Raw genomic sequence first — 25,844 nt, forward strand, 5'->3', positions numbered from 1 at the left:
AGGTTCGCTAAGGCGACACACACACGACACCCGAGGTAACAAGACCCTGGAAGCGGTGCGTCTCTCACAAGTCGGTGGGAAGTACCGGGCCATAAACGCACAGGGTGGAAAGGGACGATCAGCGGGAACCTGGTGTGTGTCCACCCTTGCCTGGGTGCCAGGTTCAGCGCAGGGAAACGATCGTATCTGGAAACGGAGGGGGTCACGGTTGGTGACCTCAGATGACATCACAAAGGACTCGCCCGAAAGCTGACTGCGAAGGTCTGTGTGGAAGCCTTGAATATTCATTCGTTTTTGCTCTCTCTCTCCTTCCCCCACACTGTCCATCTCCCACGGCAGTGATTACTGCGAACTGAACTGAACTTTGCGTCACTTTGAAACTGGTCATTTGCCCCTAGACAACGATAGAGCTTGATTGATCCTGTTATCTGAATTCTGTGTACATGTATGTTTATCATTGCTGAACTGTTGCATTCATTATCCTTTTGATTAGAGTACTGTGTTGCTTGTTTCTTTAATAAAACTTTCTTAGTTCTAGTAATCCAGACTCCAACTGAGTGATCCATTTCTGCTGGTTTGGCAACCCAGTTACGGGGTACGCAACAGTTGACAGACCAAATCTCCTCAAGCTCCTAATGAAATATAGCCACTGTCTTGCCTTCTTTATAGCTGCATCAATATGTTGCGTTCAGATTAGGTCCTCAGAGATATTGACACCCAGGAATTTGAAATTGCTCACTCTCTCCAAATCTGATCTCTTGATGAGCATTGGTTTGTGTTCCCTCGCCTTGCCCTTTCTGAAATCCACTTTGATCTTGCTGATGTCGAATGCAAGGTTGCTGCTGTGACACCACTCAACTAACTGGTATATCTTACTCCTAGACGCACTTCCGTTAATATCTGAAATTCTGCCATCAGCGGTTGTATACCAGCCCCGACTAGGAGTTGAGGATGTCATCGTCTACCTGCTGAACCGTGTCTACGCCCACCTGGACAAGCCAGCGAGCACTGGGAAGGTCATGTTCTTTGACTTCTCCAGTGTGTTCAACACCATCTGCCCTGCCCTGCTGGGGGAGAAGCTGACAGCAATGCAGGTGGATGCTTTCCTGGTGTCATGGATTCTTGATTACCTGACTGGCAGACCACAGTACGTGTGCTTGCAACACTGTGTGTCCGGCAGAGTGATCAGCAGCACTGGAGCTCCACAGGGGACTGTCTTATCTCCCTTTCCCTTCACCATTTACACCTCGGACTTCAACTACTGTACAGAGTCTTGCCATCTTCAGAAGTTTTCGGATGACTCTGCCATAGTTGGATGCACCAGCAAGGGAGATGAGGCTGAGTACAGGGCTACAGTAGGAAACTTTGTCACATGGTGTGAGCAGAATTATCTGCAGCTTAATGTGAAAAAGACTAAGGAGCTGGTGGTAGACTGGAGGAGAGCCAAGGTACCGGTGACCCCTGTTTCCATCCAGGGGGTCAGTGTGGACATGGTGGAGGATTACAAATACCTGGGGATACGAATTGACAATAAACTGGACTGGTCAAGGAACACTGAGGCTGTCTACAAGAAGGGTCAGAGCCGTCTCTATTTCCTGAGGAGACTGAGGTCCTTTAACATCTGCCAGACAATGCTGAGGATGTTCTACAAGTCTGTGGTGGCCAGTGCTATCATGTTTGCTGTTGTGTGCTGGGGCAGCAGGCTGAGGGTAGCAGACACTGACAGAATCAACAAACTCATTCGTAAGGCCAGTGATGTTGTGGGGATGGAACTGGACTCTCTGACGGTGGTGTCTGAAAAGAGGATGCTGTCCAAGTTGCATGCTATCTTGGACAATGTCTCCCATCCACTACATAATGTACTGGGTGGGCACAGGAGTATATTCAGCCAGAGACTCATTCCTCCGAGATGCAGCACAGAGCATCATAGGAAGTCATTCCTGCCCGTGGCCATCAAACTTTCCAACTCCTCCCTTGGAGGGTCAGACACCCTGAGCCAATAGGCTGGTCCTGGACTTACTTCCTGGCATAATTTACATATTACTATTTAACTGTTTATGGTTTTATTACTATTTATTATTTATGGTGCAACTGTAACGAAAACCAATTTCCCCCGGGATCAATAAAGTATGACTATGACTATGACTATCATCAGCAAGTTTATAGATGGCATTTGAGCTGTGCTTAGCCACACAGTCATGATTGTAGAGATTAGAGCAGTCGGCTAAGCACATATCCCTGTGGCGCGCCAGTGTTGATTGTCAGCGAGGTGGAGATGTTATTTCCAATCTGCACAGATTGTGGTCTTCCAATTAGGAAGTTAAGGATCCAGTTGCAGAGGGAGATACAGAGGCCTAGGTCCTGTAGCTTTTCAATGTGTGGACTTCATGACGTGTTCATTTAAGCAGGCTTCAGATTGAAGATTGATCTAATTTTAATTTTCTTCAAATCACCTCTTTAAAATCTTTATGAAAGATGTTAATAGAAGACTACTGGAAGGATATGGAGTTAAAGGGAGAGATTAATCAACTTCGGTGAATTGACGTGAAATGAACTTGATTGCAGATATATGACAAAAATGTGCAATAAGATGACATTCTCTGATGTCACATAAGTCACATGTTCACAGAATAGTTCAGAAGAATATGTAAATATTGATGGTGCTCTGTTATTTCAGCTATATATATGTTTACTCCTCTGTAGTTGGAAAGCCTCAAGAAACAAAATGTACAGTATACAAAGTCATTAAAACTGTTATACTAATATGGTCAATCTCAGTTCTCACTGCTCATTATAAATAAGCTATAGTAATTATAAGAACTTTTAACATTAGAGGTGGGTTTTTTTTAATTTATTTGAAGCATCTTTTTCACAATTCCTTTACTTTATGCAATCAGGTGGCAGCAGTCTTCAAAGTCATCGGGATTGTCAAGCAATCTGCAGTCATCTGGTGCCAAGGCTGATGCGCTCAGGGAAGAAATGGAAGAAGCAGCAAATCGTGTGGAGATCTGCAGGGTACCCGCCATTACTGGAATATTACACACTCCTATCTGTAATGTACACATTTGAGTAACCAAGAAATTAATTTCCTTAAATGAAATTCTACTGTGTTTACATTTCATAGTGCAGGTGGGCCAAAACTGCCAAGGGTTTGAACAGTGATTAGTACATAACACTCTCTGTAAATCAAGAGTGTTGGTGGACAATTGAACAAACAGATAATCTGAGTGTAGTACATCCTTACCCTCACTGTATTACCCAGGTCCGTTCTTTATGAGAATTATTAGACGTAGATCAACATGAAGTTCAGATTAGAAAAGAATCCTTAATTGCAAAGCTATTGCTCTTCCAAAAATTTGCTTGAAGGTTTCAATATATAGTCACTATAAGTTGTGCTCCATGATGGAAGTGTGGCTGGTTTTCACAACCAACTAAACTTTTGAGAAACAAGGCCAGATTTTAGGGGGAATTGCTGCACGTCCTGTGTGGAACACCTGACATAAGTGAAAACAAGTTTGCGATTCTCCCACCCCACCCCGGTTATGCACATGGGGGAGTTTTGAATTTGATCACTTGATCCCTGCTCTTTGCCAGTGATTTCCTCACTGCATCCAGCAAGGTTCAGTGGCAGTCTGCCCAGCAGCAGCAATTCCTTAGCACTTATGCAAGAGAATTTACCAAAATAAACTGGAACAAGAATAGAATTTCCATTCACTTGATTGAGGAGAAATAATCTGCGAAGAGCCAATGGCTAATTTACAGATTTTGGATTAATTAAATTTAATTATAAGTATTATTGATATTGCGTTCATAGAGATTTAAAGATTTTCTATGTTTTAGTGAGTTCAATATTTTTGATGTTTCAATGTTTTTTTAAAGGTTTGTGGATATATTGGAAAACCAGAAATGGAAAGCAGTTCAGTTTTTTTCTGAAATTTGACAGCTGGTAAAACAGAGCGCTTGGTTTAGCTGGCTGTCATTGTTTTATTCAGCTGTTTAGTGGATAGGGCTTGTCTGAACCTTCCCATACAAAGATATATAAACCACAGGTCCTTGCCACTAAGCAAGGCTGTGCCACCGAAGATCACTTTCCAGTAAGCTTGCACTGGCATTGCCACAATATACAAGCTCAGGTGAGCTGCGTGCATCAATGGCAGGAAGTGGGAATATCACCAGTGACTGAAATACCTGGCCTATGTAAAAGTTTAACTTCTCTCTCCATATTAGACTTCTGTCCCAGTTACAAATACTTATTACGGACAGCTCATATGTTTGGAAGACTGGTGAGATAGATTTGTTACCTGCTGCAGTGTTGCAGATGTCTTCTGCTGGATAGAAATGGGGCATTTTTGCAAGCCTTCTCTTCCCATTCCTTCAGTGCCACAGCAACCTAACTGAATAGAGCAGGGAGCGCTGAGCAGACAATAACTGACTGTCAGACGCTCGTCACGTGCCTGCTTGGTCTCCCATCACAACTATTACAGTGATCCTCTCCCAAACACTGTTCTTGTTCATTTCTGACTTCTGAACTGTTTGGGTTACAAACAGTTCTCAGGAATGAAACCTTGGGAGAATCTATATGAATAATATAAATATATTGCCAATTATTTAAGTCCTGCTGTTTAACATGTCATGTACTTTTTGTTTACGCCTCTTTGAGTCTTTCACTATAGCCTCTCTCAGAAACCAGCACATTTCACAACAAAAGACTAGAGATAACTCCATCAACATGAATATATAAAGAGCTTTGACTGAGGTCTAAATAGTCAAATAAGTCAATAAAATCATGGGCCAGCATCTGCAGCCTCTTGTGTCTCCATAAAATACAAATACTCTGCAAGCTGCCTCTAAGCAAAAAAATTATATTTTCTGTACAATAATATAAGTTTGTGCCTATCAAATATTTTTATTACATTTTCAATGTAAACAATATTGCAACAAAAGGCCATGGCCATTTTCTGAACATAGTTGTTATTTTGTCCAGATTGGATAAATCGCCATTACCATTTCTTTTGATACTGCTTTCCAAAAGAATCAAAACATTTCTTCCCACAATAAAACAAATATACTAAAGTACAAGAGCATTCTTGTGAAGCAGAAGAATGTTAATCTGCCATTACTTTTATAAACATGATGAGTTTTAAAATATATCTAAGATTGAACTATAAAAAAAGAAGAGAATCATTTAAATCCTAAAACAAAAGAACAAATATAAAATAGAAATAGCAGTAAACAAGTCGGCCCCCATACCATCTCCATCATTCAGTAAGATTCTGGGTAATATTTTATGTCAGCATCATTTTCTGGCACGTTTTTTACTTCCTTTGATACTTAAATATCTGTTGATCTGTGCCTTTAAGTATTCTCGGTGGCCAAGTCTCCACAGTCCCCTTGCGTAGTGAATCCCAAAGGCAAAGAAATTTATTTTTACCTCTGCCCTTACGTTCTCTTTCTGGACATGTCAGTCAAGGGAAGCAACATCCCCATATATACAAGTCCATTCATTGAGATCATGCGTCACCAATCTAAACTAAGCAGTTTATAGGTTTTTTTTTTACTACTTTCCCCTTACAGGACAAAGCCACAATATCAGGAATCAGTTTGCTGAACTACCTCTTTTATAAGTTAATTCTCAGGTAGAAGTCAAGATCTGTACATAATGTTGCACTCAAGGCTTGGTAGAACTCTATACAATTTTCTATAATTGAAGTAGAATGTCTTCACATTTGCAGTTGAATCCTTTTGCATGTAGGTCAATGTACCATTTGCCTTCTTAATTCCTTTGCTGTACCTGAATGTTGAACTCGGTAAGTGGTTCATTTACAAGGGCAATGTCATAGCTAGTGGAGCTGCTGCGTCCTAGCGCCCGAAACCCAAGTTCCATCCCTGCCCAAGACCTTAGGCACTGTTTGTGTAGAATTTGCATTTTCTACCTGTGACTGCACAGGCTTTCCCCAGGCATGGAGGTTGGTAGTTTAAATGGCCAGTGTAAATTGCCCCTGGTGAACCTGGGGTGCTGTACTTGAGCAGTTGATGCAGATGTGTAGAGAATAAAATGGGTATCAGTGTAAATGGATAGTTGTTAGCGAAGATAGATTAACTGGACTGAAGGGCCTAAGTATCTCTCTGTGACTTCTATGATTCAAATATATATAAATTAGAAATTATAGTACTAGTTACGCTGGTTCTGTCTCAGTCTGAGTTGGAATACTTTGGTTCATCTTCAAACTTGTCCTGGCTCTGTAATGCCAGAGCACAAAATGAAAGAGGCAGACTGTTAGACTGTCACTTCATGTGATGTTATGTTACGTATCTTCAAGACAATGTTGAAATGCATTGTCATTTAGTACAACTAGTATAGCTCATTGTGCAGAGGTGAGTCATCCTCCTCCTCCGTCCAAGGCAGCCCCTCAGAGTCAAGGATGACTTACTTCTAATGTCACACTTGTGGATTCTGTGGTGACCCGAGATCAATGTGGGAACCACAAATGAGGCAGGTGGTAGGATGGAATAGGCAGGTGGGTAGTTCATTTCAGCCACTTACGCAGATCTGTGTGCTCCTGATGCCAGACCTTTGCAGTCCTCAATATCATGTCAAATGCTGCCTCTCCACTTCGAGCAGGTTTGTGCCAGAACTACCTAGGCTTCAGTGGGAATGTCATATTTCTTTAAGGAGGCTTTTGACACATCTTTCAGCATAATGTTTTCCTCTGTCTTTCCGAACTCAGAGCTCAGAAGAATGCATTTCTTTTGAGGGTCTGATGCTGGCTTGCCAATGACCCTGACTGAGTATACCTGCTGCCTCAGTACTGAAGGTGACAGTACTTTAGAAGTGCTATTGCCAGAGGAAGCTGCTGTGGAATAGGACACTGATGTTGATTTCATTGTCCTTCTAAAGAATTTAAATGATTTTGCAGGAACAATGTAAGTGGGATTTATCAGGTTCTCTAAGATGCCTGTTGTAGGTAATGCACATCCCAAAATCATACTGGGATCTCCCTCATTAGAAAACCATGAACTTACTGCAAGGCCTGAGGTTTTTATCTTTTCAATAATCTTTTTCTTCAATTAACCAAATGAAAAATATGCTGGTTTATTGAAGAAGCTAGTGAATTTCATCATCAAGATCTCTCTCCACCAACAGGGGGCTGCGGAGATATGGGAAACGTGCATTCCCTTGAATCTTTACTTTCACAGGGCAGGGAGTAGGTCAGCAGCAGTCCTTTCTTTGGTCTTTGTTTAGCCTAGGGCCTGCTGTCCTACAATCTTTAGTGGAAGTGTCGATGATGAGCGTGGCGGTTAGCACGATGCTATTACAGCTCAAGGCGGTGGAGTTTGAAGTTCAATTCCAAAGCCGTCTGTCAACAGTTTGCACGTTCTCACCGTGAACGTGTTGGTTTCCGCCTGGTGCTCTGGTTTCCTTCCACTTTCGAAAGAAGTACTAGTTAGCAGGTTAATTGGTCATTGTGAATTGTCCTGTGATTAAACCAGGGTTAAATAAGTGGGTTGCCGGGCAGTGAGGCTCGTTGAGCTGGAAGGACCTGTTCCACACTGTATCTCTAAATAAAATAATAAAAAAGAAGGTGGCTCAGGAGGGACATGAAACATCCTCCTCAAATTCAGCTGCCCACAGAAATTGATGTCCATCTTATGTTTGCTCCTTGATAGCACTCAAGCTGTAATATTAATCAATGAGTTCACCAACAGGACCACTCTCACTGATGTCAAATAAGGCTGTGTTACTGGCCTAGTACTTTACTCAATATTTCTTGTGATATTGTTGCATCTAACCACCAGTTAGCTTCCCAAGCGAGTGAAGATGATCTTCAGAAGCTATGAGAAACAATTCAGTCTGTGGCAGCTGCACTGCATAACCATGGTTATCTAAACCAGCTGCAGTCTGCAGATGATGCTTACGTTTGTACGAACTCACAGACTGAGCTCCAAGTTATCATTAATGCTTTTACTGAAATGTCACGATGACGTTGTCTTTGCTGCATAAATTACCTTGCCTTGCCTAGGGATACAGCTGATGTCATGTTCGTCATGTAAACGTGCTCAAGCTGAACCTTCATTGGTACTGGACAATGATCGATGCCTTCCCCTTAACGTGACAGCATCACCATAATGAACCACACACCATAGCTGTCACATTGTTCTGGCAATGATTGCACAGGACCTCCCAGTGCAATGATGATCTCTAGCTCACCACTTCTTGCCCTGCTTCTCTGCTTCTGTATTAGTTGTCATGATCACCTCTGACTTCTGTGAGTGGCAGAGACCTACAAGAGATCTCATGCATCCCACACTGACGCTAATCCTCCAGACCCCTACCTTCCTGTGGAAAACTGAATTGACTAGAATAGAATGACGATGACGGATCAGAAATGATGGCTTGGGCAGGAAACCATGACACCAAATTGATGAAGTCCAGGTATTACAAGCTGAGTAAAATATCACGTTTTGTTGCTGATATTTTGTCAGCTGTATACGTAGTAATGCACATTTGGAGTAATGGTTTGGTGCGTTCAATGTTTTTGTTGTTTCAATGCTGGGGTGACTTCGTTTGCAATGGAGAGTTTTATTTTGCACACTTCCTGTGATAGCTGTCTCTGTGAGTGAATCCCTTTCAGCCAAAGGCTGCATCCTCTGCTCAGCTGGTACAAGAAATTATGGATACTGAACAATATCATTCTCCTTCCTTTTCTTCCAGTTCTTCCTCCTATTGCTCAGATCCTCAGATAGTGAGTCTTAAATCTCCCCTGGCACCCAGCTGCAAACTGTGATTTGACAGGAATTGCAGACTTCAGCACATGGTAATAAAGGCTCTACCCCAGTAGCATGTACTTTGGGGTACCCACACTGATGAAGGTAACATGATCTCATCTTATGGAAATCTATGCTGCCTTCTCCTACTATTCTGGTACCTGTGTAGTCTTCCAAGACCAACGAATCCCTCGTGTGTTATTCAATTGCAAAAATACTGACTATTATTGGAATATATAAATGTGCAATATATTTTTGAAACTGGTTGACATTTGGTGGGATTAAATAGATACAGGGAAAAGTCTTTTACATATCAACTAATGATGCAGCTTCCTTGTTTCTACTTAAATATCTTTATCATGCAAATATTATAAATTATCTGCCTTCCAACCAAACTTGTCCAACTGACCATTGTAAGAAAACAACCAAAACCCAATTTTTACCTGCATTTTCACTGCAGATTTAAGTAAAAACCAGAACCATACAGAAACATTTTCTTCACTTGCTGGTAGATAATTACAATTAAATACAATAACTCATCTTTCATTAATGATTAAGAACCTCCTCTGAGGCTTAGAGAGTTTTCCGTTATAATAGTAAAGTAACTAGAATTGGTAAAGATCCTTGTTTGTACCATGTTATGTCCAGTTTGACTCCTGTACTGTTCTGTGTCTGTTAGCCACATTTGGTCAAGAACCCATTGTAAATTCAGCTTGAGCTTAACTGGTTTATCCTGTATCAATGCATTCAATTAATCAATTAATTATAAATGTACAATTGATTTGCTAAATAGTGGCACTAGTTTCTAACAAGATAATTAGTTTTTGTATTTCAGACTTTATTTGCAAATTTCTACTTTCTGAGAGGATTCCTTTTGTAAAAGGATAATGTGAAGCTCTCAGTATTTATCCTTTATACATCAAATGCTATTTGGGATGCCTAAAATTATAAATCCAGTTTACAAAAACAAAATCCTTTTTGGATTTAAAGCAGATAATCATAGAACAATTCCAATATTTCTCCTCTCGCTCCTCTAACAGGGCAAGCAGCTAGAATTTACAGAAGCATTGCTGTTGCTTCACTTTAAAAATTGTAATCTCTGAGGAGACAGGTGCATAAAATACCTAAAATTTCCTAAAGCTACTAAATAAATCTGAAGCACAAGGGTGAGTATATAAAATGTGAATATGTATGTTAAGATAGGCTTCATTGAAAATTCCTTTAGGTTAAAACTGTCAATTCTCTAAATCTCTGTTTTAAGCCACTTATGCAAATAACTGACTATTTTTCAACAATATCACATTTTGAGGAAAATCTAGATAAATGTACTGTAGTATTTGAAATCAACCAACTTTTGGTCACCTTGTGATGGCAATAAATGGAAACAGAGAACACTGTACTATCTTAAATGGAATTTTTAAAGAATTATTTACCAGAGGAGTACTACCAGTTCAATGAACACAGCCAATGATGAACGTTTTCATAAAAACCTGAGGGTCCAAAAGTTCCAGAGCAGTCAGCTGTCTTGTCTTCTGTTGCCTGGAGAATGAGCAAGCAGTTGGAAATAATTCAGCCTGAACATTTATATTTAATAACAATTTAAAATTGCTCAGGATAATGTAGTCACTATTTATAACCCACATCTCTCCAAAATAATTCATGGTATACTTCACTATCATTCCAAAATAAGGCAGATTTAATCTGGAACATTTTCATTGTTGTGTAACTCACTAACAATTTTCCATTTTTCTGTCAAATGCAGGATCAGCTGGCAGCGGACATGTACAGTTTTGTGGCCAAAGAAATAGACTATGCAAATTATTTTCAGACAGTGAGTACAATAGAAATATAAGGATTATTGCAATAAAATTCAAAATAATATATGTTAAAGCTTAAAATAGATCGGAATCAGTTTCCAAAATGAATTACAAGGCTGAAAATGTCCATTTGATTTTAAATTCCTCTCGTCAATTTAATAATTAACCTGACAGCAGAACATTGGGTACTTGAGAAAAGCATGTTTCAAATTTATGCATTTTATTTCTATTCATTTTTATGTGAAGAGTATCAGTTTCTTGTGATGTTCTTTGGTTCAGTGGTTCATATGGTGGTGATAGCACAGGACAGTTAACATCTTAGTCCACGTGTACTTTGTAACTCTTTTGGTCAAGTGCGTTATTATTTCTAAGTCGCAAGTGAACGGGATTATGTTCAAGTCTTTCTCAGAGGGTCAGATCCCTGTTAGATCAACATAACTTTCTCACCTTGTCTCCGTGTTACAGATAGCCTTTTGTGTGTGATAAAGCCCTATGTGTGTCTTTAATATTGTATAGAAATACATCAGTTTATTGTTCAAGATCAGATAACTTCTGAACGTTAGACACGTTTATATGTTTTATCACAAAACAAGATCTCAAGTTCAATCTATATAGCAAAGGCCACTGAGATCACCTTTACCCAACCACCTAGGAAAAATCTACAATAATAACATTCATTTCCCAACAAGCTTCAAGGATTTTGCCTATTTGAATAAGGACTTCTACACAATAATAGATTATTTAAGGCATTTTTGCTACACCATGTACACTGAATTGACCACAGTTATTAATCATAGAGCTTAACCCTTGCATATCAGGAAAGCAGAGGACATTTTCCAACCTTTTACCAACCAAAAAGACAGAACGTATCTAAAAGCACGAGGTAAACTTAGAATATGCATTTATGATCTTAAGAAGTCTGACCTGAATTTATGCTGCGCCTTTAAAATTAATGTCTCAGAAAGGGAGGGAGCCAGGAACAATAAAACTTGACAAATAATAATACATCTGTGATTATTCAGTCTTGTTTTCTACCTAATATTTACTTACCTTCTTCAGGAATAGGCAGCAGAGAGATCTAGATTTCGAAGTTCAAACTTTGAAGGAAATTTATTATCGAAGTACATATATGTCACTATATACTACACTGAGATTCATTGTCTTCTGGGCATTCATAGTAAGACCATAAGACATAGGAGCAGGATTACATGACTCACCCCTTCGAGTCTTCCCCACCATTTTATCATGGCTGATTTATTCTCCCTCTCAACTCCATTCTCCTGCCTTCTCCCTGTGACCATTGGCACCGTGATTAATCAAGAACCTATCAGCCTCCACTTAAATATACCGAATGACATGACATCCACAGCCATCTGTGACAATGAATTCCACAGATTCACCACCCTCCAGCTAATGAAATTCCTCCTTATCTCTGTTCTAAGTAGACGTCCTGCTATTCTGAGGCTGTGTCTTTTCATCCTAGACTTATCCACAAAAGGAAACATCCTCTTCACGTCCACGCTAGCTAGACCTTTCAGTATTCGATAGGTTTCAATGAGATCACCCCTTATTCTTCTAAACTCCAGAGCCATCAAATGCTCCTCATGCATTAACCTTTTCATGAACTTCCTCTGGAACGTCTCCAATGCCAGCACATAGTTTTTGAGATAAGGGACCCAAAATTGCTCACGATATTCCGTGTTGTCTGATTAATGCCTTATAAAGCCCCAGCATCACTTTCTTGCTCTTATATTCCAGCCCTCCCGAAATGAATGTTAACATTGCATTTGCCTTCCTCACAACCAACTCGACCTGTAAGTTAAGCTTTAGAGAATCCCACACAAGGACTCACAAATCCATTTGCACCTCTGATTTTTGAATGATATCCCCGTTTAGAAAATAGTCTATACCTTTATTCTTCCTACCAAAGTGCATGACTGTACACTTCCCTACACTATATTCCATCTGCCACTTCTTTGCCCATTCTCCTAATCTTTCTAAATCTTTCTGCAGCCTCCCTGCATCCTCAACACTACCTGCTCCTTCACCTAGTTTTGTATCATCAATTCTGTCATGCAATGACTTTTAACGTGAAAAGAAGCAGACCCAATACTGACCCCTCTGGAACACATCGAGTCACCAACACCCAATAGGCCCCTTTTATTCCCACTCTTTGCCTGTTGACAGTCTAGCCAATCTTCTGTGCATGCTAGTATCTTTCCTGTAATACCATGGAGTCTTATCTTGTTAAGCAGCCTCATGTGCGGCACCTTCTCAAAGGCTTTCTGAAGATCTAAGTAAACAACTTCCATTGATTCCCCTTCATCTATCTTGATTGTTATTTTCTCAAATTATTCCAAGAGTTTTCAAGCAAGAGTTTCCCTTAAGGAACCCATGCTGACTTTGGCTTACTTTATCATGCACTTGCAAGTACCCCAAAACCTCATCCTTAATAATGGACTCTAATATCTTCCCAACCACTGAAGTCAGGCTAACTGGCCTATAGTTTTCTTTTTGCAGACTCACTCCCTTTTAAAATGTGGAATGACATTTGTAATTTTCTAGTCCTCCGGAAACCATTTCAGAATCAAGTGATTTTTGAAAGATCATTAATAATGCCTCCGCAATCTCTTCAGCTAACTCTTTCTGAACCCTGGGGTGTAATCTATCCGGTCCAGGTGACTTATTTACCTTCAGACCTTTCAATTCCCAAACAGCTTCTCCTAAGTAATAACTAATAGCTACACTCACTTCTGTCCCCTGACACTCTTGAATTTCTGGCATACTGCTAGTGTCTTCCATTGTTAGTGAAGCAAGACACAAAATATTTATTAAGTTCATCTGCCATTTCTTTGTCCCCCATTGCTACCTCTCCAGCATCATTTTCCAGGAGTCCAATATCTACTCTTCCCTCTCTTTTACTCTTTATATATCTGAAAAAACTTTTGGTATCCTCACTTATGTTATTGGCTATCTTACCTTCGTATTTCATCTTTTCTCTCCTTATGGCTTTTTAGTTGCTTCATGATCCTCTAACTTCCATTAATTCTTTCTATGTTCTATGCCCTATGCCCTCTGTTTCGCTGTCTTTGACTTTCCTTGTCAGCCATGGTTGCATCAACCCTTCTTTAGAATACTTACTCATCATTGGGATTACCTATCCAATGACTTCTGAATTGCTCCGAGAAACTTCAGCCGTGGCTGTTCTGCCATTGTCCCTGATAGTGTCCCCTCCTAGTCAACTTTGGCCAGTTTTTCTCTCCTATCTCTATAATTCCCTTTACTGTACTGCAATACCGATACATCTGATTTTATCTTCTCACTCTCAAACTGCAGGGTGAATTATATCATATTATGATCACTGACTCCTAATGGTTCCTTTACCTTAAGCTCCCTAATAAAATCTGGTTCATTACACAACAGTCAATCCAGAATTCCCTTTCCCTTAGCAGGCTTAATCACAATCTGCTCTAAAAAGCCTTCTCAGAACAAAAGAATACAATAAAATTATTGAAAAACTATACACAAAGATTGGCATTCAGTTAATGTGCAAATGAAGACAATCTGTGCAAATACAAAAGAAAATAATAAATAAGTAAATATATAATATTGAGAACTTGAGTTGTGGAGTCTTTGGAACTGAGTCCATAGGTTGTGGAATAAGCTCAGTGTTGAGATAAAGTGAGTTATACACGCTGGTTCAAGATCCAAATGGTTGAAGGGTAATAACTGTTCCTTTATCTGATAGCTTGGGACCTAAGGCTCCTATACCTCCTACCCAATACAGCAGCAAGAAGAGAGCATGGCCTGAATGGTGGGGGTCCTTGATGATGTATCCCACTTTCAGGTTTCAGTTTTGGATTAATAGCTATCAAAGCTCTTGTCATCTGTTCCTTCTCCCCTAAAGCCTTTGTGCAGATATATGTATAGGTGTAAAAACTAATATTAGTGAATCACTTCTGTCCCTATAATTTGCATGATGTTGTGGTCATTCCAGGTAAGAAGGTAGCCCAGTTTCCCTTTGGCCATTTTTCATCGTTCCTTTGAGTTGACCAAAATATTGATCTTAACGCCAACCCCCTTTCTGAATACCATGGGGTGCCACGGTATATTGCGTTTGTGCAACACTGTTACAGCTTGGGGTGTTGATGTTCAGAGTTCATTTCCAGCATCCTTTGTAAGGAGTTTGCACGTTCGCCCTGTGAGCACGTAGGTTTGCTTGGAGTGCTTCAGTCTCCTCCCACATTCCAAAATGTACCGGCTAGGAAGTTAATTGGTCATTGTAAATTGTCCTGTGAGTAGACTAGGGTTAAATAGGTGGCTTGCTGAGCAGTGAGCCTCATTGGGCTGTTTCACATGGTATCTCTAAATAAAGTAAATAAAAATTAAAGCGTATGGAAGAAATACACAATATATTTAAATAATTCACTGAGCTTTTGGAACATCAAGCCTTTCATTCTTACGTAATTATTTTTACAGTGTATTTTACATTTACATTCATTATATGAATTTGATATTAATTCAGCAAATCCACAAATGTACAACCCACTATGACAATGAAATCTCAATATACCGAATCTGCCCCATTCACCTTCTGATATGTGAAAGCATTGCATTCCTGTTACTTCCCAGTATTTCAACTGCAATGTATATTATAGTTATTCCAAGTTAGCGGGATTCCTGCATGCGAAATCACTTTCAGTTTTATTCCAAATCAAGTTAGCCCAAATTAATTTAATCAAAATTATTCAACTAAATTCCTGATTCAGGCCTAAAATGCCAGCCTACAGTTCTACTTTTGTATAAATGCACAGTTCAAGTTTCACATGATGTTACAATTACATTTTGGGATCTCTGTGTATTTGACCTAGGTATGGTTTTGAATAGGATGGTGCTGTGAATTTAAAATAAATAGTTAAATAGTGTGTGGAAATATATGTCCAAAATGGTGCTTTCGGCATACCTTTTTAGGTTGAGGTATTGGAGGTTGTTGATGGCATTCCAGTACTGACTGTGCATGTCATTTATTTCCTGAAGACTCAATAGGGAGATGTCTAATCTTCATTTCTATGAGATGTAATAGCAAGTTTAACTGAAGTGTGATGGTAAATTCTCAGATAGGAAGTTTACTGGCTAGTCCATTCAGGGATGGACATGTTGGTCTGCAGAAGAATGGCAAAAAAGTCATCCAGAAAGTGAGAGTTACACATTTTAGGTAATTTCCTAACACTTACAATGGAACTGCTGATCAGAAAAGTGCATTTAGCCTGTTCAAGGTATAACATGTTCTGTTTTATTATTTATGTTACAGGAGAATATAATTTTGAAATATTTCTATTTACTTTGTTCATTAACTAACACATGGCAACGTGGTTTATAATTGGCTTTGTTTAAGACAATAACCAACAGATTTCCTGCAAAAATATAGTGAATTGCATATTGACGCACCTATAAGCATACCATACAATGTTCACACAATACACAGTTTCATCACTCAAGTACCAGAAGACATTTTATGTTAACAGACATGAGGTAACATTTGGTGGTTAAGGTGTGCAGTCCATTTGCAGGAACATTGATGATGCCAAGCCATGAAAACAAATTGTAATGCTAGAACATGGGGACTAAAATCAGCTATTTTGGATTTTTAATATTTTGAATTTAACTTATTGTTCAGTGAACTGCAATCATGACTCAGTTACAGCTCTCTTAAGTATCCTAATTAAATGTTTAAACATTTTTCATTTACAGCTGTAGCAGCTACTATTCAAAAGTATTTAATAATATTACTATCTTTAAAAGGAAGTTAACTTCGGAGTAAAATTACAGAATACATGATATTTTGCCTTCTCCATAATTCATTGTCTTAAAAATTGGAATGCCAAACCAATGTTACATTATGACACTTTCTTCAGACGAAACATAGTCTTCAGAAGGCATTTCAGTAAGGCCATTAATTAATACTTCCCAATTTATTATCTTATTGAGATGTTTGATTATTTTTAATAACAACTTCTTTCTTGCATTTCAAAGAAAAATTGGAACAAGATCCCTGTTCCAAAATTTAGATCATTGTCCTGGAGCCTGTTCTGCTATCCTGTTAGTTCAAGGCTGACTTTCATCTTAACTCTCTTTTCTCAAACTATGTCTTGAAAATCTGAACTTAAAAGCATCTTGCAGTTGTTTATTGACACAGTAATGACAGCAGTTTGGATGAAAGACTTCTAATACCCTTGTATGAATAAGTACTTCCTGATTCCAAACCTAATTAGCTCAGTTGTAATCTTACGATTATGCTCTTATCCTGATTGCCCCACTAGAGAAACTCACTTCCGTAACTTTTCCTGCATTATGAAGTCCCTTGTTTATTTTAAACATTTTAACTAAATCAGGCTTTAATTTTGTCATCTTTTAAGACACAAAACCAAAATATATATTCTGTTCACTTAACACTAAACATTATCATTTTGGTAGGGTTTTGAAGGCCAATACACCTTTCTTATTCCTTTTTATTTTGAGCCGTTTCTTCTCTACTTGACACTTTGCTTAGTGAAATGGTATGAAATTGGATGAACTCAGTCTGTATTTCAATTTATTGTGGATTCTGTGTTCCCCAGCTAATAGAAGTGCAAGCAGAGTATCACAGGAAGTCATTAGTACTTTTACAGAGCATACTGCCTCAGATTAAAGCTCAACAAGGTAAGCAAATTTTAATGTGCTTCTGCCTTTCTGTATAAAGGCAATATTGGAGGCAGCATTTTGCCTGTACCCTACTCTAATCACATTGGAAGCATTTCTAATCACTTTGTATTAAGCAATTATAGTAGCTGTAATGAAATAATGAACTTTATAATACTCAATAAAAAATGCATACATTAATACAATCTCTACTAGGCATAATAGAACCTCTGGAAGATCATAATAATGTGTTAAGTAAGCACGTAAGCAAGGCTCTGTAAAATATGCTCACATTTAAACTGAGGTTAAGGAAATTAATTTGTAGTCCTGCTTTATAGTGATGACGCAAAAGCCCAAGAGAGGTATATTGAGCTTCCCTAGGCTTAATTGCCTGACTTAATTAACATGTCGGCCCTTCCTAGAGCTTGTGAACATGAACATTGGCTCAGCACCAAATCATAATGCCACTTAGTACTTTCTTTGGGAATCATGATCTTTTAAACCCAAGAATGAGGAAACTGTTTTTTTCCAATCATGGTCACAGCTTTGGTCTCACTTATTCTCTCAATATTCAGCAGTTGTATTGGTCATGTAACAATAGAGATACTTTGCTATCATTTTTAAGGGCTGTTTTTTTTTTCACAACCAAAGACACTAGCTGAGGCTGAATACACCATAGACATGTTTACCTTACTGTATATTACAAAGAAACTATTGTTTATAAGCTCAGGTGTTGGGCTTTACAACGTAATAATGTGAAACAGAACCAAGAATAATCCATACACCTCCTCAAATCAGCTGCAGCATTGAATTGGATCCCATCTGAATGCAGGAAGGTGTTTAGCATGGTTGCCCTTTTTCAGGGCATTGAGTACTGGATATAGGAAGTTTTGTTGCAACAATGCAAGTCATTGGTGACACCGCACTTGGAGTATTGTACAGTTCTGGTCACTCCACTGTAGGAAGAATGCCAATAATCTGAAAAGTCCAGAAATGGTTCACAAGGTTGTTGTCTGGACTGGAGGGAGGGCCTCAGTAACAAGGGGGGGTTGAATAGGCTGGGACTTATTTTTCACTGGAGAGTAGGAGGCTGAAGATTGACAATAAAGAGATACATAAAGCCATGAGCGACTTAACTAAGATGGATGATCACAGTCTTTATTCCAGGATAGGGGAGTCCGTAAAAAGAGGACTTGGATTTAAGGTCCAAGGGGAAAGATATAAAAAGGACCTGCGGGGAATGCTTTCCCCACAGGTGGTGGTGGGTATATGGAACGAGGTGCCATAGAATTTTAAGGTGGGTACAATTAGAATGTTTAAATATTTTAGACAGGTACAAGAATGGTAAAATTCAGAGCTATGTGACCAAAACACAGACAAATGTGACAGCTTGGTCACCATGGACAAGTCGGGCTGACTGACTTGTTTGCACACTGTATAACTCTGTGATTTTATGAATAAAAATGTGAAAGCTCAAAGCAGAATCAATATTAATTTCAAAGCACCAGTAGCAGATGCTAACTAAAGAGCATTGTTAATCTATTAACAGTTATTCATTAAGGAATATTATGAAAACCTTCTGCTAATGTCTGGAAATATTCATTTTTTTATTTCCTACTAAAGAGGCTTGGATAGAAAAGCCTTCCTTTGGCAAGCCACTGGAAGAACATCTTGCAATAAGTGGACGAGAAATAGCATTTCCTGTTGAGGCCTGTGTGACAATGTTACTGGAGTGTGGCATGCAGGAAGAGGTATCTGTCTGCTCTCTTTAGTTTTTATTTTATCTGCCACCATTGATGTTGTGCTCTAGATCTTTAGGAATGCATTTGTTGACCTGTTACTGCCCTGGTAAACCAAATAACTGCAAGTGTTGAAAATCCAAAATAAAAGTCATAGTTCAAAGCCAAAGTAAAATATGTTGTCAGAGTACATAAATGTCACCACATACAACCCTGACATTCTTTTTCCTGCGGGCAGACTTAGCAAATCTATAGAATAGTAACTGTAAACAGGATCAATGAACAACTAAGTATGCAAATGCAAATATAAATAAATAGCAAAAAGTAACGAGTACGAAATAACAAGAGTCCTTAAAGTGAAACCATCAGCTGAGGGAACACCAGAAATAGAATGAGTGTAGTTATCCTCTTTTGTTCAAGAGCTTGATGATTGAGGGGTGGTAACTGTTCTTGAACCTGCTGATGCAAGTCCTGAGGCTCCGCTACGTTCCACCTGATGGTAGCAGTGAGAAAAGAGCATGGCCTGGGTGGTGAGGATCTTTGACGATAGATGCTGATTTTCTACGGCAACATTTTTTGTAGACGTGCTCAGTGGTTGGGAGGACTTTGCCCGTGATGTACTGGGACGAATCCACTACCTTTTGTAGGATTTTCCACTCAAGGGAAATGCTGGATATATACTACAACTGTAGAGGAAGAAATACAGTTAACATTTCAGGCTAAAACACCGTTTCAATCATCTTGGGTAACTGCATTGTGCCAATCCTACGCTGCAGAATTATCTACAGATAAAGAACAAACAATTCTGTCAATATCTGAGGTGTGTTGCACATTGTGATATTAATTGATTATTAATTACATTACCACATTTTTGAATGATCAAACCAATCTCTTCATGTATGGCAAATAACATCTTTAAGTTGTCCCCTTAAAATAAACAACTGGAGACCTACCTACCTATGTATATTATGATCACTCAGCTCCCAAAAGTTATTCTCCAGATGTGCTTCTGCTGTGAGGTTTAGGCACATCCAAGTGCTGCTCATTTAATCTAAAAGGACTGACAAATTATTGCCAGAAGTAGCATTTTTTAAAGTATTGATAATGGAATTGTCCCTCTGTGGTTCTGTGTAAACCTAATGAGTTGCCAGTGATTTTGATAAGAGCTTTTTCTCCCCAGGGCCTTTTCAGGGTAGCTGCTTCAGCCTCCAAACTGAAGAAGCTAAAGGCTTCACTTGACTGTGGTGTGTTGGACGTGCAAGAGTATTCTGTGGATCCTCATGCTGTAGCAGGTATGTCACTCAGTGGTAATTGGTGTGGTGCAATTAAATATTGGGTCTTTTAAGTGAAAATCACCATCATTTGTATATCAGCATAATCTTGATTATGTAGTTAATCTGACCACTTAATGTAATAAGAGAAAATTTTCTAATTTGAATGAGATTATTGTCAGGCCAGTGCTGTAGCAGGTTATAAAACAAGGAGCGAATCAAAGCTCTATGATCTGAAGATTGTAGGTGTCAACCGTATAATTCAGTTGTTTTATCATACTCAATTTACAGATAAAATACCAGTTGCTTTACATCTTTTAGTTTGTCAATATAATAGAGTATATAAAACACTGCAGTGATACCTGATACGCAATATACACCAGATTTTAATGTACAGTTTTCTCTTTGTAAAATGATGTTTTATTTTGTTATGTTGTTTCAATCCTTTATTATATGTTGCAAATTAATCCATGATATATTTCCTTTCTAATGGGGATCTTTCTGAAAATTATTTAGCCCTCAATAAGCCTTATATAGTAATAACCTACTTTATTACATTAACTATCTAGAGCATAGTTATAATTTTTGCCCCTCTGGTCGGACATGAGTTCATGGCCTTAATAATACAGTCAACAGCTGTTAATGAAACTGACTGCAGTTCAGGGATTTGTACCCTACCTAGTGTAATGTGGAAATCCTAAGTCAAATATCCTTCAAAGACCCTGCTGTTTGTAGCCTACACCAATAAAATTAAGGGGAATAACTTGAATTAACATGAAATTAAGAGACAGAAGTATAAATACCTTAAAATAAAAGTGTGCATATTCCAAATTCTGCTTTTTTAAATTTGGTACATTGAAGTCACAATATTTTCATCTTAAAGTATTTACACAAAAGTATTTCTGTAAAACGCACTGAATATGTTCCCTTTAAAACTAGATTGTGCCCCCTTTTGGTAAATAATCACAGCTCAAAAGTCTATCTGACTCAAAAATCTGACTTTATGTATATAAATTGTGTTTTCCTGAAATGAATATCTCCAAATACATCAAAGTTGCTTTAGAAAAATATTTAGGATATTTCTACTTCAGTTTTAATTACATGTTTAAGTCCCAGTTTATATACAGCTTGTTAAGAATGTGAATTAAAAATATCTTCTTGGTTTGCTGTGTTACATACCCCGTAACTGGGTTGCCAAACCAGCAGAAATGGATCACTCAGTTGGAGTCTGGATTACTAGAACTAAGAAAGTTTTATTAAAGAAACAAGCAACACAGTACTCTAATCAAAAGGATAATGAATGCAACAGTTCAGCAATGATAAACATACATGTACACAGAATTCAGATAACAGGATCAATCAAGCTCTATCGTTGTCTAGGGGCAAATGACCAGTTTCAAAGTGACGCAAAGTTCAGTTCAGTTCGCAGTAATCGCTGCCGTGGGAGATGGACAGTGTGGGGAAAGGAGAGAGAGAGCAAAACGAATGAATATTCAAACGGCTTCCACACAGACCTTCGATATTCTTCGCAGTCAGCTTTCGAGCGAGCCCTTTGTGATGTCTTCTGAGGTCACCGACCATGACCCCTCCGTTTCCAGATACGACCGTTTCTCTGTGGTGAACCTGGCACCCAGGCAAGGGCGGACACACACCAGGTTCCCGCTGATTGTGCTTTTCCACCCTGTGCGTCTATGGCTTGGTCTCGCGACCATCCTTCCAAAACTTCCCACCGACTTGTGGGAGGCGCACCGCTTCCAGGATCTCGTTACCTCGGGGTGTCGTGTGTGTCTTGCCTTAGCGAACCTGTCCCTTTTTATCCCCCTGCTGGGGTATCACCTGTCCATCACTTCAAACAGTTCAGGGTTCAAAGGGGGAGCCGATCTTGACAGCTCTCCTTCCGTTAAACTCTCCCGTCCCTTCATTAGCATCTCCAAATGCTGCTCCTTTGTTTTCCTTATCTCTCTTTCTCCTGAAGACAGGTGGCAGACCAACTGCTGATCCCACTGGTGCCAGCACAGGACAGCTAACATCTTAATCTATGTGTATTCTCGTCACAGCTGCATGAAAAAAATCATTCAGTATGTTTGGCTACTTAGCCAACTTGATGACTGAATGGCAGCGATCCTTAATAATTGACAGTGGAAAAGGGAAATTCACATCATAAAATTCACTTGATCTTTGTTGTTTTCTCTGTTTGAGGCCAGCAGCAAGCATTTCTTCTTTGCTGTTAACTTTCGTTTCATATGTTTTTATCCAACGCTGTACTCTCACTGAGATCTGTGCAGCTTTTACTCTTGTTTGTACTACTGTATGCAAAACAAAATTGATAGTGGGAACAACTAGGGCATGGAGAATAGTTTGTCAGACTCTTTACAAGAGTCCCTCAGGGAAGGAAGTGTAGAAAATAGAATCATCGTGTGAGCATTTTTGCAATCAACATGACTTAGATCTTCATTGCATGTGTTAATGTTATTGGTACGTGCACTTTGTTAGGCCTTGGCCAAAATCCTTATGATAAAAAAAGTCTGTCCAATCTTTGGTGCCTCTCCTTATCTACTCATTGTCTACATGACAGTTCCTCTCCAATTAATGCTAATTTTATTCTTGCAGATGTCCTTAAACTCTGAAACGCTGCTAGAACGGAAGGTATTTTTAAATGATGCCTCTCAGTTTTGGAGGTTTAAGGCTAGTCTGTGCATTCTGTAAATGCAGCAGTCAAGACCATGCACAGCATATGGCTTTCATCAAGCTAAACCCTATCTGCCAAAAAATAGAAGTTCACAGGCTCAGACAGCCTGCTCAGTCATATTCTTGGCATTTTTTATTTTGTTTCCCACAGAATATGAATACTCCTGAATTAATTGTGTAATTCCAGATTTTCTGTGGTCTAAGAGACTTTTATTTGGACCCACCTACTAAATACAGGACTCTTATCAGTTGTTGCCCTGATTCAGATTAACTGCAACACCAGTGACCTCTTTTCTGTACCCTTGGAAGCTAGGGTGCCAAGCAATAACTCCCTCAAGTCGAGAAGCACTCAACTAACAAATAGAATTGCCCGAATGACTAATTAGTGTTAAGACAATTTGGTGCCCAGAACCCAAAGCTTAAATTCATCAGTTCAAGATCAAAGAGTGAGAACTTTGAGCATCAAGAGGATGCTTCATATTGAGATCCAATTAGCCAGTTCAGCCAAATCATGCCTTTCATTGATACCATGAAAAATTATTGTGATATTAGGAATGGCCACATTTGTGAGCATTCCATGTAGTGCAGTGTAGTTTCAAGGTAAAAGTCATGAAGTCATATTCCTTGCCATCATATTCACAGCCTTTTGGGGAAAAAAAAATATATATATGTTGTAACTGGGTTACCTGTCTGGACATGCCCCTCTGCTGACTGCTCCTGTGGCTCCTCCCACAGACCCCTGAATAAGGGCGATTGGGCCATGGCTCCTCCTCTCAGTCCGGGGCAGATACTCAGCATGGACGAGGACCCATTTTACTGTTAATAAAAGCCTTTTAGTATTTATTCTACTTCCAGTCTTTTGGAGTAACTGATAGTGCATCAAGCCTGGAGAGAGTTGTAGAGGAACACCCGTGCCATAAAAAGGAAGAATGAAATCTTCGTTTAAAAAGATATTTTTATGTACTGTGATTTTTACCATAATGAAGAAAATAATTTGTTACATTCAGGAGAGATGGACAGCATTTACAATAATCCTGTTGTTATGATAGTGAAATGAAAACAAAACTGTTTTCTATTTGTAAGGAGCTCTTAAATCATATCTTCGAGAATTACCAGAACCTTTGATGACATTAGAATTGTATGACGAATGGATACAAGCATCAAAGTAGGTATTATTTTTATCAATTCTTTCAGTTTCATATGTTGCTATGAATGGCTTAGAAGGCCTTCGGTTTGTTACAATTCTGATATAACTTCTCAAGAGGGAAATTTATCAGCTGATGCTTTTAATTTCATATAGAAATTAGCTAAATGCATTATTATTTTGATATTTTGTATGGTGTGCAATAATTAGTTTTTTTCCTCAGATGACTAGACATCTGGAATTAACTTTCATTGTAAGCATTTAATTAATTCAAAAAAAAGTTGCATAACAATATCTTGAGTTTGCATTTATATAGAAAAGCATTGGTTTTGCTCAAACATTCAACATAAGAAAATGTCTATGTTTCTGGAGGGCAACAAACCAGATTTGAATAATTAGGGGCTAAAAACTTATTGTGTGCTGTTTTATTCTGAGAAATGTAATTGTGAGAGAAACTCAATGATAAAATATTGAACTATCCTCTGGACAGAAAAATAGAATAGGTTTGAACAAATCTTTTGAATTATATACACAGAAAAGGTTTTCCAGATGCTGAAAGTCTAGAGCAATGCAAAAATTTTGAATTATGTTTTTTTATTGATGTCTATGCCCCTAATCTTCTTAGAATGTCCCCATAGCAGGTGAATTGTAAGCATTTGTACTGAGCATAAAGTAGCCATTTTCCAACATGGAGAGGAAAGGACCATATCTGGCCTTCCTTGCCCAGCTATAACGCTGGGGAACGAATAAATTGGATGTTTATGAATACAGTTGGTAGTTTTTTGTTTGCTGGCAAGTGGAGAAATGGAAATTGATTGCACAGCACTAATGCACTGAGAACTGAAGAAGTTTTCATTGAGAGTTGATCTGTAAAACTTCCCTTCCTCAACTTTCCAGTCTGCAGTTAGCTGAAGCAAAGCATAGGAGATATGTTAGCGCCGAGTCAGTCCATAATGTGTAGTTTGTGCGCAAGGTTCTCAAAAAAGAAGTCTAAAACAGAAAGAAAATTAACTTTGAGTGTAACAACTCAGAATTTCAGCCCACAGTTATGGTTATATCTGAAAATCAAATTAGACAAATTATATGACAGTTCATATATATTTGGAGCTAGATAATGGACTAACTAATCAAGTATTTTTGGTAAGACTTCTTTTTATTATTTCCAGAGAAGCATATTTATTCATGTTTATCATTAAAATAATTTCATATTTTTGAACTAGATATCAGAAATCTGAAAAATATATAGTATATATGATTTTGTTGCTCTGTTTGAAACTATCAGTATTCAGGACCAAGACAAGCGGCTTCAGGCATTATGGAATGCATGTGAGAAGCTACCCAAGGCTAATTACAACAATTTCAGGTAAATTTAAGTACCTCATTGTGTGTAATTAAACAATTGTCCTCTATTTAGTTTGTTATTAGTGCAGTTGTGAGAAAGGAATAATTATGTTAGTGTGGATTACCAAACAGTGCTACATAATGAGTAAAGTAAGTCTGCCCAGGAGTCTTTAAAAAAAAAGCCGGAATTTATTAGTTGATTTTTGTCAGTGTAGCTTTATGGAATGGATTACAGTCTACAGAGGATATTGCAACATAATCTAGCAATTCTTATTCTGTACTCACAGTTATTTGTGTACTTTATTTTTGCATTATAAATTAGAGGAGATTGAGGGTATTTTGCATAATCTTTTAACCTCTAATTTAGTATTAATCTATAAATATTCAATACTATTGAACT

General features: G+C 38.5%; 1 protein-coding gene and 1 long non-coding RNA gene across 8 annotated transcripts in view; one reads left to right on the forward strand and one right to left on the reverse strand.

The window, feature by feature from the left end:
• The window catches only part of LOC134360221 (uncharacterized), a 73,814-nt gene extending 61,927 nt beyond the window's left edge, over positions 1–11,887 (reverse strand). The window contains exons 1-2 of the long non-coding RNA XR_010021277.1: positions 11,801–11,887; positions 10,200–10,305 (exon numbers count right to left, since the gene is read on the reverse strand). This is a non-coding gene — a long non-coding RNA (uncharacterized LOC134360221). The remainder of the gene's footprint in view (positions 1–10,199; positions 10,306–11,800) is intronic.
• The window catches only part of LOC134360220 (rho GTPase-activating protein 44-like), a 297,116-nt gene that overhangs the window by 229,134 nt on the left and 42,138 nt on the right, over positions 1–25,844 (forward strand). For all 7 annotated transcript variants that reach the window (XM_063074294.1, XM_063074295.1, XM_063074293.1 and 4 more), the window contains exons 7-13: positions 2,898–3,015; positions 10,529–10,597; positions 17,201–17,282; positions 18,885–19,012; positions 20,181–20,292; positions 24,043–24,124; positions 25,386–25,466. In XM_063074294.1, coding sequence (XP_062930364.1) covers positions 2,898–3,015; positions 10,529–10,597; positions 17,201–17,282; positions 18,885–19,012; positions 20,181–20,292; positions 24,043–24,124; positions 25,386–25,466 — 672 coding nt within the window. The remainder of the gene's footprint in view (positions 1–2,897; positions 3,016–10,528; positions 10,598–17,200; positions 17,283–18,884; positions 19,013–20,180; positions 20,293–24,042; positions 24,125–25,385; positions 25,467–25,844) is intronic.

The sequence above is a fragment of the Mobula hypostoma genome, chromosome 22 (genome assembly GCF_963921235.1).
Source record: "Mobula hypostoma chromosome 22, sMobHyp1.1, whole genome shotgun sequence".
NCBI classification, from domain to species: domain Eukaryota; kingdom Metazoa; phylum Chordata; class Chondrichthyes; order Myliobatiformes; family Myliobatidae; genus Mobula; species Mobula hypostoma.